We start from the raw sequence: 16,543 nt of genomic DNA on the forward strand, positions 1-16,543 counted from the left end.
CTCATGCTTGTAGGGCAAGCGCTTCACTAACTGAGTTGTCTTCTTTGTGTAAGCATCGTGTCATCATTATACCTGAGGAAATCAGTGATTCCTTGTCTCCTCCATAAACCTAATCCACCCTCACGTGATAAGGGTGTCTGTTACATCTATTCGGTTTGTTCATATTAGGACCCAACCAGAGTTCACACGTGGCATTTAGTTGAAACCTTTACATTCTCTTAAGGGAAGGGGGGGGGGGCGGGGTGGTGGTGGTGGAGAGTTTTGGAAAGTTTTTCTGTTTTTGTTTTTGTTTTTGTGGTTTTTTTCAAGATAGGGTTTCTCTGTGTAGCTCTGGCTGTCCTGGAACTCACTCTGTAGACCAGGCTGGCCTCGAACTCAGAAATCCACCTGCCTCTACCTCCCAAGTACTGGGATTAAAGGTGTGTGCTGGGCTTTAAAGATTTATTTATTTATTTTATGTATATGGGTACACCATTGCTCTCTTCAGACACACCAGAAGAGGGCATCAGATCCCATTACAGATGGTTGTAAGCCACCATGTGGTTGCTGGGATTTGAACTCAGGACCTCTGGAGGAGCAGTTGGTGCTCTTAACCACTGAGCTATCTCTCCAGCCAAAAAAAAAAAAAAAAAATTGCTCAGAAAACAGAAAGGCCTGGTAAAGAGGATTAGAACAATGTCCATGTCTCTGTCCTAAAACTACCAGAAAAATGAGGCTAGACCAAGCTCGGAGAGGAACATCCTCACTTCTCCCAGTGGTGGGTGGCTGCGGGGTGAGCTCCTGAGCACCCAGGCTGGAGGAGATGGATCCACTCAACTGTCACCAGGCAAGCACCTGTCTTCCTGGGAAGATAGGTGCTTGCCAACAGGGGCCAAGGCCCAGCCAGCAAAAGGAAGGGAGGAGGTGCCCCTTGGAGGAAGACTTGAGCTGAGAGGAGGGAAGTCTACCAGGCCCTGAGTGACAGGAGAGAGAAGTGGGTGCTCCTGGTGTTCTGTGGAGTATGCAGCTTTTGGGGTGGCACAGATGGAGACCTGAAAGCCACAGTCTATTTGCAGCTCCTATGGAAAGCCCGAGACGGAGAGAAAAAAAAAATCACTGGAGGGGGTGGCTCTTGTAAAGTCCACAGTTCCTTTCTCACATCTTGAGGGTGGCTGCTACAGCTGCTTTCTCTCCCTGCTCTGGGGTGCCACTTCACACCCGAGGACACACCCCTGGGCTGTTTCAGAGACATTTGCATCTGTGTAAACAAAATCTGAATCCAGCCAGCAGCTTTCTATTTTCTTGCCTCCCTTTTCGACATTTTTTGTTTCCCAAGACACCAAACATCCTTGGGAGCCTGGGCAGAATGACCTGGGCTCCCTGGACAGAGGCAGACCACAGACTGGAAGATGGACACTTACTACTGTCTTTTTGAAGAGGGAAGAGCTAGAAGCTGGCATAGTTCATTCAACCAAAACAATGCTACATTCCTTCTGGGCTCGCTGTAGAACCTCTCTCTCCCATTGACTTTCCAGACTGAGCCGACATCAGCCTTTTGAGGGACTCTTAGCAACCAAGGAGCCTGTTATTGAGGGAAGGCCAGCCTGACAGATTTATAGCTTAGGTGGCCTTTTCCTTGGAACTCGTGTGGTTATGTGTAGCATAGAGAGAGGCCCTAGAAGTAATTGTCACCTCCTGTTGATGGCCCTGGGCACAGCTCCACATGACATTTCATCTGGCCCTCTCTGGCTATGGATGACACTGTTGAGCCAGAAGGAAGCGGTGCTTTCCGTAGTAGGATTCCCTTTTTTCTGCAGGTGGTGTCTCCAGCTATGGGGGCTGGGGGTCGGGGTTGGGAATCAGCCCTTTCTCTTCTGCCCATCAATAAGAATAAGTCCTTTTTCTCCCTGAGTCTAGTGTTTCAAATTTCCTTATGAAAAACAAATACACCATACCAGAATTAGGTTCAAAGGTCATTTATAGCTGAGTGAATTGTACCTCCAAATGGTATTATGATCGCTGATCAAAGTGCCCTGGGCCTCTTATTGGTGGGTGTGAGCATGCCTGGATTTAGGATTTTTTTATTATATTTGTTTGCTCTGTGTGTGTGTGTGTGTACATGTGCATACAAGTGCCCCATGTGTAGAGATCAGACGATGATTTTTTTGTCACATGGAACCTAGGATTGAACTCAGGTCATCAGACTTGGCAGCAGCACCTTTACCCACTGAGTCATCTTGTTGGCCCAGGTCCTGGGATTTCATTTTAGTTGGTCTTGTCAGTAGCTCAGGGACTCAGTTCAACCACACAACTAGTAAGCAGGAGTAGTATTATTGGCTTGGGGAGGAGGGAAGAATGGCCTGGTGGTATAGACAAGGACAGAAGCAAATTCCAGTGTCCACAGGTTGCTTCCCAGCTGTGGGAGGCCAAGCTGACATCAACGGGTTCCACACACAACAAAGAAATGATTAAGGCTCTAGTGATGATATTGCTGATATCAGAATCAGCAATATTTCTTGAACGATGTGTAAAATAGGATTTGAAATATTTGGGAGCATGAGGTGCGGTATCCCTGGCATGGACCTCCTACCATGAGATGCCAGTCCTAAAGCTGTGTGGATGGTTGTGTGCACTGGCCTCTTTCTGGTACCCATGAGGGAAAGCGAGAGTGGAGCTGTGCTCTGATGTGGTTAGGTAGGACCAGCTCCGAAGAGCCTATGGGTGGCCTCCCTTAACTCTTACCTATGACAGCATCACAGGCTGTCAAAACAGAAAGGGACAGCTGCACTGGCTGCACTGGCTTGAGGGATCAGCCTGGGCAGTTGTTCTTGGGTCACAGGGCCCTTTGAGAATCCACCAAAGCTGTCAGCTGTCCTTGGAACTGTTGCTTTCCTGGACACCGCACAATTACTTTTACTTCCATAATGAATATATCATAAACTGTGCAGTTCGGTGGCTCTTTTTGTTTTTGCAAAATTGTATCATCACTGTTACTTTCTAATCCTAGAATGTGTTCATTAGCCCAGAAGGAAAACCTTCTTGGGGCTGGAGAGGTGACTCGGCAGTTAATAGTACTTGCTGCTCTTCCTGAGGACCCGAGTCCCATTCCCAGAACCCACCTAGGGCACTAGCTCCCCCTGAAGCTACAGGGAGTTACAGGCAATAGTGAGCTGCCCAACACGGGTGCTGAGAACCAAACTCAGGTCCTTTGGAAGGGTAGTATGTGTTTTGACTGCCAGGCAGTGAATGACAACTGTCTGTCTCCCCCCACACCCCACATCCCCGGCCCCTGCCCCATCAAGGCTCCTATTTCCTTCCATTTCTAACAGTAGAGGAATATCAGCAGTGCCATACCTGCCAATAGGCTTGTATTTCACCAAAGCCAGAGCCAGCCTAGTGCTCCCTGCCATAAAATGACCCCCTCCACAAAGTGATACTGATGGCTCCTGCTTCTAGCTTTTCTCAGTTAGAGATGGTAGTCATGTTAGTCTCTCTCTCTCTCTCTCTCTCTCTCTCTCTCTCTCTCTCTCTCTCTCTCTGTGTGTGTGTGTGTGTGTGTGTGTCCGTTTCTCCCTCCCTCCCTCCCTCCCTCCCTCCCTCCCTCCCTCCCTCCCTCCCTCCCTCCCTCTCTCTGTATATACATGTACTACATTGTGGTAATAATAGCTCAGAGACACTCAGGATAGGATACCTTCTGGGCACCGAGACATTTGTAGCCTCCCCCTTACTGTGACATTCCCACTGCATGCCTTGCTGGAGAAGGAGGTCAGGCAGGCGGAGGGACAGTGTGCAGTCCACGATTCTGTGGGGAAGTGGGTAACTGCCATTTGAAGCCCAGTTGACACCATCACGCTGTCTTCTCTCTCAGCCGGTGGACACCCAGCAAGCTATGGTGCGCAGAGAGTCCGTGGTCAACCTGGAGAATTTTAAGAAGCAGTATGTCCGCAGGAGGTGGAAGGTACGTTAAGGCCTGGGGTGAAGGGCAGGGGCCTAGGGACTCCCTGCTTCTCCCCAGATCTTCGTCTCAGATAGCAGTCCTCTCTTCTCTTCCCTCAGCTGTCCTTCAGCATTGTCTCCTTGTGCAACCACCTCACTCGCTCCCTGATGAAGAAGGTCCATTTGAGGACAAGCGAGGACCTGGTGAGTACATGCAGAGCCCTCTGCTTGGGCACAGCTCCTGGATTGTAGTGTGGAGGGGGAGGATATTAACTATTTCTAGCCTGTTCTGTAAGCCTTGTCCTCTTCTGCCCTGAAGGCTGCTGAAGTGTGACCAGCAACCAGCAGGGGGATATGTTTGAGGGACCATTAGGAACCCTTTCCTATGGGCTCCTAAGAGCTGCCATTCCACTCCCCTTCCCACCCCTTCCTGAGGACTGGTAGACCCCTGAGAACTGTGGAAATAGGCCCCATAGATCATCCAAAATTTATTCTGGCCAAGTATAATTGTACCCACCTATAATCCCAGCACTTAGGCGGTAAAGGCAGGAGGGTACAGGTGACATGAGACCCTATTGCAAACCACGCTACCTCAAAAAGTCCATTTCGGACAATCCTAGCTCCTCTGTACAACGGGTGCTTTCTTACACCTTTCCCAACTTTCCCTATTTTGTCTTAGACTGCCTATATCAATAGCATTTGATGATATATTATACTTATTATAGTTTTTTTTTGTTTCTTTATTTAATGTTTTCATAGTACTAAGGATTGGACCCAGGGCTTTTAATATGCTAGCCAAATGCTATACCATTGATCTACACCCTGGCCCTTTAGTGTATGTTTAAAACAAGAGACTTATAATAGAAAATACTCATTAAGAGGGTAGCCACTAAAGCCAGTTTTCCAGAATTCAGATCAGCCATTTCCCTGCTGTGTGACCATGAAGAGGTTACTTAATTTCTCTGTTCCAAAATGTCATTATTTGTAAAACGGGGGTAATAATACTTGTTACATGGCTGGGTAGTGATTAAGGGTAAATGAGGACCTGTCCCCAATGCCTGGTGGGTAAGTGCTCAGTGTGTATTAGCAATCCCTTAATGCTGCTTAAAATCCTCCTGTAGTTCTCAAAATGGGCATCATCATTAGCTTTTCAGTTGGTAGGGGTTCCCTGAGATAGCCTCTCCCTCCTGATTGAGTGGAGAGAACAGGAGTGTCCAGAAGGTATAAATTTATATATTCATATACAGTTCATATATTCCAGGCACAACAAAGGCCTGGAAAGCAACTGCCTGCAGCCACCCTGTGTAAACTGAAGATGCTTAGCACTGGGCCTGCACCCCAGCTCCCAGAATATCCCTGTACTCCCTGGAGCCCCAGCACGTCCTCAGGGGTCTTTTTCCCATAGACTGAGCTCTTGTTTATTCCTGCTTTTGCCAGGACTTTGGTAGCTCCAGAGGCCTTTGTGGCTGAGTCCCTCTTCTGGCCACCAGCCTCATGGACTATAAAGGGAACTGACTTGGCTAGCTCTGAGGATCCCTGTTTGTCACCTGCGAGTTTACACAGCTTACTCTTTTATTGTTTGGCTCTGACTCATACTAAAAAGTTGCTGTTCAGCAAAGCCTGAGTTATTTTTGTTGTCCTAGTCAGAGTTGGTCCAGGATGTACTGGCTAAGTTGATCTTGACCTCAGATTTCCCACTGGCTCAGGCTTGCCTGCGGGGGGTGTACGACAGGCAGCAGGCATGAACCTAGATCTTGGACCTTTTGCCTTGATGTGATGTTGTTGAAGAAAGGGATGTAAAAGAATTTCAATTTCTAACTTTTTCATGGTACAAAGTATAGTTTTTTGTTGTTGTTTTTGTTTTTCATTTTTTACTCAGACACTTACATGTTATATGGTTTTTCCTATTGAACCTTCCTTAAAATAATGTTTTTAGAAAGATGACATGGCCTTCTGTTTAGAAAGCATAGAAATTAAACATTTTTAGACTTTTTAAAATCCAAATTATTCTTTTAATAGTTTGAATTAACTGCAGCTGGAGAGATGGCTCAGTAGTTAAGAGTGCCTCCTCCTCTTGCTGAAGACCCAGGTTTGGTTCCTAGCACCTACATGGTGACTCGCAACTACCTGTAACTCCAATTCCAGGGGATTCAACTCCTTCTTCTGGCCTTCATGGGCATCTGCATGCATAGTATGTGTGTGTGTGTGTGTGTGTGTGTGTGTGTGTGTGCATGTCTGATTAGGCAGACAGACAAAAAATTTAAAACCTTATAAGAACAAAACACCTTCCAACATTAATAGTGATTTTAACACTTAGTTTAACTTGGTGGGACCAGACTGGAAAGACATTGTAACATCCAGGTTTTTGCTCCAGCTTGCCTTAGCTGTGTGGGAGCCGACAGGTTACATTTTGTTCCACTTTCATGAAGTGTTTCCCTTCAGACTGCTTCGCAGGAAGCTTGCTGAAGGCTTGGTGGAGACCAGCAGAGGCCTGAAATGATGGCCTGCGACCTTAGGGAAAGATCAACCACTTCCCCATAGACTGAGCTCAGGGGACCCAGTGTCCCACAAACTACCTTTCCAAGAGGCTTTGACTATTGACTGGCACAAATGGTACCAGATGGCATTTTCACTGCTATAACTGGGCCCCTCCTGGTACCTGTTTCCCCGGGGATGCTCCAAGGAGGAGGCCTCAAGGCAGCTAGTTTGGTCCCATTTCAAGTCCCCTTCCTATTCCTGCATGGCAGAGGCCTCTGGATGGAGGGCTTCCTTTGACATCACCCCACTTCCCCAGCTTATCAGCCCCCGTGCTTGCCTCTCTGAGTGTGGGGTGCTCAGTGTGGCGGCTGCGTTCATGTCATCTGATGATGCCCTTGCCCTGGGCCTCTTTTTCTCCTTCCCAGAGGAACTGTGAGAGTGACACAGAGGAGAACATCGCCAGGAGGAAAGCCCTTCACCCCCGGAGAAGGAGCAGTACCTCCTAACTGGCCCAGCTTGCAGTGGCTGCCAGGGAGGTCCAAGTTCCTGCGGCCCTGCTGTGCAAGCTCCCGGACCCTGCTTGACACCAGGATCCAGACATTCTTTGTTCCTGAGCACTTTGCAAGAGAGAGGAGTCTGCAGGACTCAGAACTTTCCGGAGACCCTGGGAGTTGTGGCTGTCTCCCGGTGGGGAGCCTCCAGCATTCCTCTGGCTTGTAGTTCTCCAGAAAACTGGCTTTCATCTGTCTGCTAACCTCAGAAGCTGGGATTGGGTGTGGACCTAGGAAATGGATCTCAAGGAGTATCGTTGTTTTTTTTTTTGTTGTTGTTGTTTTTGTTTTTTTTTTTAACCACAGGTTAAAGGTCAGATTTAGGCAGCTTTCCTCACAGAGCCTACCCTGTCAAGCTCGTGAGTGAAGACTCTCTAGAGGGAGGGACCAATCCTGTGACTTACCAGAATCCATAAGGAGTCAGGCTGTCTAACGTCAGACTGTGTCTGCCAGCCTCTTGCCAGCCCACTGTGTTGTAGGTTTTTCCTTGTTTTTATTATTAAACTTCTTGTTTATCTAATGCTCGGGTGTTTTAGGAGCTGTCTCCCTCTGGTTCCCTATAGCCCGAGACCCCGTGGCTTGGGGAACACTAGGATTGGCTGCTAAGTGGACAGAACCTCAAGAGGTGATCTGAGCAGTCTTCTTTTACTGATAAGATGTGGCCCTTGTGTGCCCTCCCTTGAAAGTATCCCCCTCTGGCACCCCATCACAAAAAGCCATGACCCATCCACCACTGCTGCTGTCAGCCCTCCTGTTAGGGGCTGACTTGTAGCCCCCTTCCTCCCAGTCCTCAGTATCACAGACCGTCATCACTATCACTAGAGATAGAGTGATAAGTAGCTCACTAAATTAAAGTGAGGCCATCCAGGTAAACCCTTCTATGATATGATTAATATCCTTATAAAATGGGGAGGACTGGGGTGGAGAGATGGCCCACTGGTTAAGAGCAATTTCTGCTTTTGCAGAGGACTCCATTTCCAGTGCCAGCACCCACAAGGGGCACCAGGCACATGGCGCTTATACATGCATACGGACATTTATTCATACACATAAAATTAAAAACAATTAACAATAAGGGGAGATTTACCATATGTCATGGCGCTTATACATGCATACGGACATTTATTCATACACATAAAATTAAAAACAATTAACAATAAGGGGAGATTTACCATATGTGGAGCTGCGTACCTTTAAGTCCTAACTACTTGGGACACTGAGGTAGTAGGATTACTTGAGCCCAGGAGTTAGGGACAGCCTGGGCAACAAGGAGGAGCAGGGGGAACAGGAAGAAGAGGAGGAGATAAGATACAACAGAAAGAACACACGAGGACACGGTTAGGGAGAAAGGCCTCAAATAAAATTTTAAAATAAATAAAAAATAAAAAGGCAGCTGCTGGGTGCTGTGCTGGATGCCTGTAATCCCAACAGATGGGAGGCAGAGGCAGGAGGATCATGCTACAAAGTTGAGGCCACCCTGGTCTACACACTGAGTTCCAGGCTAGCCAGAGTTATGTAGCAAGACCCTATCTCAAAAAGCCAACCTCCCTACGAGAACATGCCTCTCGCAAAAGATCTCCTTCATCCCTCTCCAGAAGAGAAGAGGAAACACAAGAAAAAGCACCTGGTGCAGAGTCCCAATTCCTACTTTAAGGATGTGAAATGCCCAGGATGCTATAAAATCACCACGGTCTTTAGCCATGCACCAACATGTGTTGGCTGCGCCACTGTCCTCTGTCAGCCTACAGGTGGAACAGCAAGGCTGATGGACGGATGCTCCTTCAGGAGGAAGCAACACTGAAAGCCCCTGATTGAAGATGAGTGGGAACCTTCCCAATAAACCCATTTTGGATATATATTTAAAAGAAAAAAAAAGCCAAAGGGTAGGGTTGGGGGCCCAGTGATTAATCCATGCTGAATCTCAGACAGCTAGCCGTCATTGGGAGAAAATACATTTCTGTTGTTTAAGCTATTTAGTCTCTGGTGCTTTGTTATTGGCAGTGCTAGCAAATGGGAATTTTTGACTAGACAGAGGAGGGCAAAGAAGTGCCCACAGGGAAAAACAGGAAGAGAAAAATGAGTGAGGCCAGTAAGGAAATTTACTGCATGCAAATCCAAGCCATGCTTTTCTGGCCAGAAGAGTGGCCAGAGAAAGGCAAGTGTGTTGTCTAAGGGCAAGTGTGTTGGAAAGACAAAAAAGGAACTCTGGAAGGTTAGTGAAAGAGTTGAGCCAGGAAGTACAGGGTGTGTGTGTGTGTGTGTGTGTAATGTGTACACGGGTGAGTGTGGCATTAATCCCTTTTGTTGACAGTAAGGGCTTTCATTGTATCATTTTTTCAAGTTGATTGATTGATGATCGTGTGTATGGTGGCATACATGCTCTGTGGTCCATGGCGTGCATGCGGAGCTCAGAGGACGCTTGCAAGAATCAGTTCTCGTCTACTATGGAAGTCATCCTGGGGATTGACTTCAGGTGATCTTAGTTGTCTAGCTGGCATGGCAGCAGACACCCTTATCACCTGAGCCCTCTAGCCAATCTTTGGTTTGTTTTAAAACAGGATTTTATGTAGCCCAGGCTGCCCTTGAACTCTCGTTCCTCCTACCTCTATCCCCTGAATGCTGGCCATTCAGGTATGCACCATCAATACTCCAGGTGAACAGTAGGTCTCAATCACACTGTGTGAGACTCACCCAAGCTCCCTTCATGCTAGAGATGCATTTAGAACAAAATGGTCCTCAAAGAACAGAAAGGCTCTATTTCCAGAAAAGCTCACAGCAAACAGAGGTCACACTACCCCCACACACTGCTGAGTCCCGTGGCCTCTCCCTGCTGGTGGATGGATGCAGGAGTGGAATAACAAGCCCAGGGGAGACAGGTGTGTTCTGGCCCTGAGGGAGGAGGCGTTGACAAGCCAACACCTCAAGGCTGAGAGAGGTCACAGCATTCTTTGAAGAAAGTGGAAGACCAGAGATGAAAAACACATTCTGTGAGAGAAGTTCTTTAAAAAGCTCTGAGGTGCCTCTCCCAAATGTCTGTCTGTGTGCTTGCTGGATGCCACATTAATAGCCCACAAACACACATATAAATATTTTAACACGCACTATGTTGTAATCTTCATCTCACAATCTTCCTTGATTCCAGATCTCAGATTCCATTTGTCTTTCCCATTCATACAGTTATTTGCCAATCAAACAAAGCAAACAAAAACTCCCAGCATATTTTGAAAGCAAAAGAAGGTCACATTTAAATAAGCAAGTGAACCATGAGATCTCTGGAAAGAAACTCCAAGCTCCGTGCTCCCTGGGAAATCAAAGCGAGTACAGGCGAAAACTGGGCTGTTGAAAGGGACAGCAACTATCACAGGCTTAGAGAACTTTCTTTCCATCAGCCCCACCCCCTCCGCTCCCGGTTTGATGTCAGCCCCATACTGTTCTATTCACAGTTGCTGCAACCCCCAAAATATCGCACTTGGCATCTGTTAAGAAGGTCCCGTTCTCAGCAAACCGTCACAGGCTTAGGGACTCTTAACAGTAGAAAGGCTTCGAATGGAGGTGGTTAATTGCTGTCTCAAAGGCACCAGCACAGTTGGTGAGCTTCCTTCAAGTTTTTTCTGGCTTGATTGTCCCTCCCTCCCACAGTTGCCCTCCATCAGGTAAAGCAGCAGCAGCAGCAGTTCTTAATGGATAGTGAAACACAGATTCCAAAGTCCTCTTTTCACCGAGTAGAATTCACAGCCCTTGCTCTTAATCTAGAAAACAGTTGATTATATTATCTAGGGACAAAATGATATTGTAAGATCTCCCATTCAAGTTAAAACAATGGCAGAACCAAGGGAGGCGGTGATTTTGAGGGACCTGTGCGTCAGTGAGGCATTCTCTGTAGCCCTGCGTACAACCTTGTAAGGGAAGTGAGCTCCTTTTTTAAGGATGATGAAGCCAGCCTCAGCAAAGTTAAGAACTGTGCCTGCCTTCTCCCAGCTGGAGCTCTAGGGATCTGGACTCCAGCCCAGATTTGCCTGCCCTGGATTCACATTCTACTTTTCCTGGGGGTGGGGGGTGGGGGGGGAATAAGAAATGAAAAAAAGAGAAAAAAGAAAAAAGAAAAGAAAAAATTCTTGGAGAATTACATGCAGTACAATCCTTTTTTTAAAAAAATGCAAAATTTGTACTAATAACATTGTATTTTAGAAGCAGAGATGACTTCAGTAAAATGGGGGGTGGAGGCAAGGTGGACAGCGGCTGGTGTTCAGGATTCTGCTTGTTTGGTTTTGTTTTTGTGGTACTGAAGATTAAGCCCAGGCCCTTGAATACACTAGACAAGCATTCAACCACTGAGCCACAGCCCTAGCCCTGTTGCTAGGACTGGGTGAATTTCCCTCACTCTGTTTCCTTGTTTTCATTGGTAGTATTACATTAGTGAAAACATGTCATAACAAAATACCTGGGTCTGGGTGACTTAATGCACTAGAAATTTACTTTCTCAGCTTTAGACACTGCAAGGTGTCAGCAGCGGTGGCTCTGTCTGAGGCGTTTCTCCTTAATTTGTCACACCCTGGTCTTCTCTCTATAGATGTCTGTCTTTAAAAAAAACAACAACAACAAGGTCACCAGTTATGCTGGATTAGTGTCCATAATATATCCTCACCTTATCTATTTATCCCTACAAAGACCCTATCTTTAAATATAGTCACTTTAAAAGTTCCATATATGGGTTTAGGAGGAAGTGAACACAATTCAGGCCATAAAAATACCGTAAACATGGGCTGGGGACATAGCTCAGTGGCAAAGTGCTCTCTTCACATGTGCAAAGCCCTGGGTTCTGTCCCCAGTCCTGGTATAGATAGGTAAAGGTTTGACCAACGAGAGACTCAGGGAGAGATATCTGTGAGTCCAGGCTCTGCAGCATCTGTGGCAACCACATCGAACCCCTGCAGCTGTCTGTCTGTGTGACATTCCAAGGGATGGGACTGAGGACGCTCGAGTCTGCTGAGTCACAAGGCTGTGGGCTCTGTATAGTCACAGTTGGACATATCTCCTTTCACACACAGGGAGAGGAAATTGCAGACGGGCTGGCTGACCCCGCATTCTTCCAGAAGGTTATGACCTTAGTTAACCCGGGAAGGAGCGGAAACAGGAAAGCTCCTGAGACCTACAGGCTGACAGAGGTCGAACTGAGACGTTGGCCCTCCCCAGCTGGGTCCTGGGTCATTGCTTTCTCAGATCCTTTCAGTAGCCAAGCTGTGGGCTTTGGGCCTGAGGGTGCATTTCCTGATTGGAGAGGAAACAGGGCAGACTGTCCTGAACGGTTATAAACTGCAGACCTCATCAGTTGCCTTCTCTCAGTGCTAACCCTGGAAAGCCCCATCAAGCTGTAAGAGATCATATTCTGGAAAGTTCTCCCTCCCCTCCTTAGTCAGGCAACAAATAACAGTGCCCAGGATCTTCTCAGCCACAGTGTCGTCAAGTGAGTCTTGCAAGCTTGTCTGATCTATGATGTGCTACCGAAGGTCCTGGAAGTGACAAGACCCTCCCTCAAAAGCTGGAATCAAACCGTGATGGTATATGCCTTTAATCCCAGCAGAGGCAAGTGAGTCTCTGAAAGTTCGAGGCTAGCCTGGTCTACAGAAGCAGTTCCAGGACAGCCAAGACATACATTTACAGAGAAAAACTCTGTCATTCATTCATCTATATCTGTATCTGTATCTATATGACTATCATATATATGAATACTATATATATGACATATATATGTGAATATATGTGTGAATGAATACACACACACACATACATATATATATATATATATATATATATATATATAAAAATATATCTCAGCTACCAAAGTATTCACATTTGACAGGTTCTTTCTTTGGCTGGGCCCAAATCTATTTCCCCAAAGATCCACCCATCGCCCCCATTCTGTCTTCTGCAGTCACATGCATTTAACACATGTGTAGACAAAAATGGGAACATGACAGGTCCTCCAGAACCCACAGTTTAATGACAGGAAGAAATAGGAACTAAGCCAGGAGCTGAGGAAGGAGCCTTCGTTCTGACAGATAAGGCCCCAGTGAGCTTTTGAGATGCTCCTGAAGGACAAGAAGCCTTGTGTTTGCAATGGGTCTACAGAGTCTGCAGTACAGGACCCACCTGAGCAGAGACTCGGAGGTGGGAAGAACTTATACCGCCTGAGGAGGTAGGGTGGTCTGGTGGAGCATGCTCAGGAAGAAAGCACTGTGAAGATGATGGCTTCGAATGCAGGCTTGAGCCTCCTGGGTGATGGGGAGGTGGCTCTTCTTTAGGGCTGTGGTTTAGATCAGCACCTCTTAGTGTGGACTCTGGCCAGCAACCGGAAACTGGTCAGAAGTATACATTTTCTAGCCCACTCCACCTTTCCTGTATTAGAAGCTCTGGGGGTGCTAAACAAGTTGCTTAGGAGATTCTGCTATGATACTTTAGAAAAACTACTCCTAGAGGCTAGGGAGATGGCTCAGTTGGCCAAGTGCTTGCCTTACAAGCATGAGAACCCAAGTTCAACTTCTAGAGTCCATGCAAAAAGACAGATAAGGCAATATATGTATGCATTAATCTGGGCACTGGGAAGGCAGAAACACAAAGATCCATGGGGTTCACTGATCAACCAGCTTAGCCTAATTGGTAAGCCCCAGGTCCCAGTGAGAGACCCAGTCTCAGAAAACCAAAGAGAAAGGCTTCTGAGAAATGACCCCCGAAGGCTGATCTCCCGACCACACAAGTACCGGCACACATTGAATTGGGTGGGGCAGCCTGTGGAGGAGACAATTCAGACTATTGGGATAAGCTAAATGGGTTAGGCAAGGACCTGACCTAGGGAGAGAACACAAGGAACCAGACATGTTAGGGTTCCTCTGCTACTTCACCTATTAGCTACCCAGACGTGGACAAGACAGATGGGCCTCAGTTGCCAGTCTTTTTGACTCCAGTCAAAGAAAGAATTGGACATGGAGGATGGATGTAAGGACCAGTGGGGATACCTGCAAAGCTCTCAAATAGAGAGAACAGCTGCCTAAGTTTGCCTGAGCCTGAGCAGTTTCGTGGGACAGAGCTCTAGAAGACGAAGATGGAGCTCCAGGCAAAACCATGGTCAACTTCACTAGATCCACTGCACCTGCGAAAAGGTGAGTATTTCCTGGCCCCCAGGATCAGGCTTGCTGACTGTTGATGTAACCTCACAGGAGAGGACCTTCACCTGATACCATCCACACCTCCCAGCTGGCTGTATGCAATTCTACCTTAACTGCATGAGGCATGAAGTTCCCCATGGTATATAAGCTGAGGAAGACTGAAAGACGTTCCGTCGAGGTGACTCTGGGAAGTCATCACCTAAGCTTGGCAAAGACTTGGCAGTGTCCCTGCTTCAAGATCAGCCACTATTCTGCCAGTAAGCCTCAGCTGTGCTCTGTGAGAAAGCCCAATAAACTCATTTGTTCACCAGAGTGAGTGTGGTTGGAACTGTGCCGTGACTTGCCTTTGGGGACTTATGAAGAGGGAAGAGATGTTTATATTCCCCAGAGAAGAACTGTTCTCAACAGTGGCAAATCTAGGGATGTCCAGTGCAGGGCTGGACTTCTGGTCACCTTACCCCATGGCATGCTGTTTAGAAAGAAGCGTTTGTTAGGGTGTTTGTGGAGGACCAAGTGAAGGATGGAGTTCTTGGGGAGTCCCAAGTTGATTCTCAAGCATTTTAGTGGCATCTGAAGTTGCCTGTCTCTCTTTTCATCCATTTCTGGTGCCTGTTGAGCTTAGCAGATGCTCCTCTGCAGCCCTTCCCATGGCCTGGTTATGCAGATTGGCAGGAGAGAAGAAAGGCCCAGACAAGGGCATAAAGACAGCACTCCCTGGCTGTGCTGCTGGCCAGGTGCCTAGGTCACCTGAAATACAATAAGGCTCATGGCTCTCAGACCTTGCTGATGCTGCTGGAAGCTGAAAATACCCAGGGCACTGGCCTGATGCCTGGGTGGCTCCTCTGGGCCAGGAGTAGCTATGATGTCTCCACAGGGTTCTTGGTACTTCAGCCCAGGCCTCTGTGGGGGAAGGGCAGGGCCACACCTCTCACCTTTCCAACAGGTTGAGTATTTTAACACTTTTTTGTCCTTTATCCCTAATACATGTCCAGGGGGAGGCAGAACTACTTTACGATGTTTACTCAAACTGAGAGCATCAGGCAGAAAGATACTTTGAGAGTTGAAGTTGCCAAGTTGACAGGATCCAGAATCCCCTCCAGACAAATATCTGGGCGTGTCAGTGAGGGAGATTCTAGTTTAGGTTAACAAAGATGGAGAATCCCACTGCAGCTGTGGATGCTATTCGTGGGGCTAGGGTTCTGGACTACATAACAGAGATCTAGTTGAACCCCAGCATCTGTCTGCCTCTGCTTCCACACAGCAGACATAGTGTGATGAGCCACTTCACACTCCTGCTTGTATGCCTTTGCCACGATGTACTGTATCCCAACTGTAAGTCAAAATAGACCTTCTTCTATTTCTTCTCCTTCTTCTTCCTTTTTCTTTTTTTTTCTTTTGAGACAGGGTCTCACTAGGTAGCCCTGGCAGGCAGGCTTGAAATTAATTCACAGTATAGACCAAGCTGCCCCCAGACTCACAGAAGTGTGAGCCACCATGCCTAGCTTTAAGTTGCTTCTGACCAGGTGTTAGATCTCAGCAATGAGAAAAGTAATTTGCATATGACTTTACAGGAAGTGAGCACAGACATTCTGAAACCACAGCAAAGCCTTTCTTGGTCTTCATGCACATCCCTAGATCAAGAAGGGGGGGTGGGGGTGGGGGGACCAGGATAAACTGTGATTGTCTATACCTAAGGCTTAGTGCCTTAGAGCCTAGGGCACAATTGGTTTTCCCCCAAACTGCTAGGAGGCAGCTGAGGTCTTTGCTGAGAGAAGGGCACTGATGGAGGGGTGTAGTGCCTCTCTCCATGCCCACTGCTGGGTGATGGTAGGCAATGTCTCTTACCCCCTCCTCACTGGACACTGGCCCAGGAGGTGGGCTTTCCTGTTCCTCCAAAGCCTGTAGGTACTTAGCTCTGTTCCCTAGAAAGTGTCTCCCAGCAGGATGTGCTGTCATGTGTCTTTAATGTCAGTACTTAGGAGGCAGAGGCAGGTGGATCTCTGTGAGTTCAAGACCAGCCTGGTCTATATAGTATGTTCTGGCAAGGGCTACAGAGACCTGGTTTCAAGAAAAAAAAAAAAAGAAAAAAGAAGATAGGAAAATGTCTTCCAGCCGAGGTCTATGGTACTGATCTGAAAACCCTGGCCTGAGAGTCAGGTTAGGTCTCAGAGTTTGAATGACATTTCTGACATCTTCTTAGCTGGGTGATTATTTATTTATTTATTTATTTACCAAGGTATTGGGCCTCAGCTTTCCCACTTGTAAAATGGGGACACGCCAATATCTTCCCCGCAGGGCTTCTATGACTATTCGGTTGGATTAGCTAAAGCATGGCGGCACTTAGTGTACTGCACTCAGAAAGTGGCTTCTGTCGTAACAACTGTGCTTTACGTACTAGCGTAAAACATAAATTCATTAGTGAGTAGGCTGGATGGA

The 16,543-nt window shown here is 47.2% G+C and overlaps 2 protein-coding genes across 2 annotated transcripts in view; both read left to right on the top strand.

The window, feature by feature from the left end:
• Positions 1-7,464, top strand: part of Dapk2 (death associated protein kinase 2) — a 113,188-nt gene extending 105,724 nt beyond the window's left edge. Inside the window, exons 10-12 of the mRNA XM_021172263.2 lie at positions 3,848-3,937; positions 4,036-4,119; positions 6,819-7,464. Coding sequence (XP_021027922.1) covers positions 3,848-3,937; positions 4,036-4,119; positions 6,819-6,899 — 255 coding nt within the window. The 3' untranslated portion in view covers positions 6,900-7,464. The remainder of the gene's footprint in view (positions 1-3,847; positions 3,938-4,035; positions 4,120-6,818) is intronic.
• Positions 7,465-7,727: 263 nt separating this feature from the next.
• Positions 7,728-8,916, top strand: LOC110302200 (small ribosomal subunit protein eS27). Its single transcript, XM_085844728.1, has one exon. The coding sequence runs from the start codon at positions 8,503-8,505 to the stop codon at positions 8,743-8,745; it is 243 nt and encodes an 80-aa protein (XP_085700854.1). The 5' UTR covers positions 7,728-8,502; the 3' UTR covers positions 8,746-8,916.
• Positions 8,917-16,543: the final 7,627 nt, after the last annotated feature.

The sequence above is a fragment of the Mus caroli genome, unplaced genomic scaffold (genome assembly GCF_978045245.1).
Source record: "Mus caroli unplaced genomic scaffold, Mus_caroli_1 scaffold_11, whole genome shotgun sequence".
Classification (NCBI taxonomy): Eukaryota; Metazoa; Chordata; class Mammalia; order Rodentia; family Muridae; genus Mus; species Mus caroli.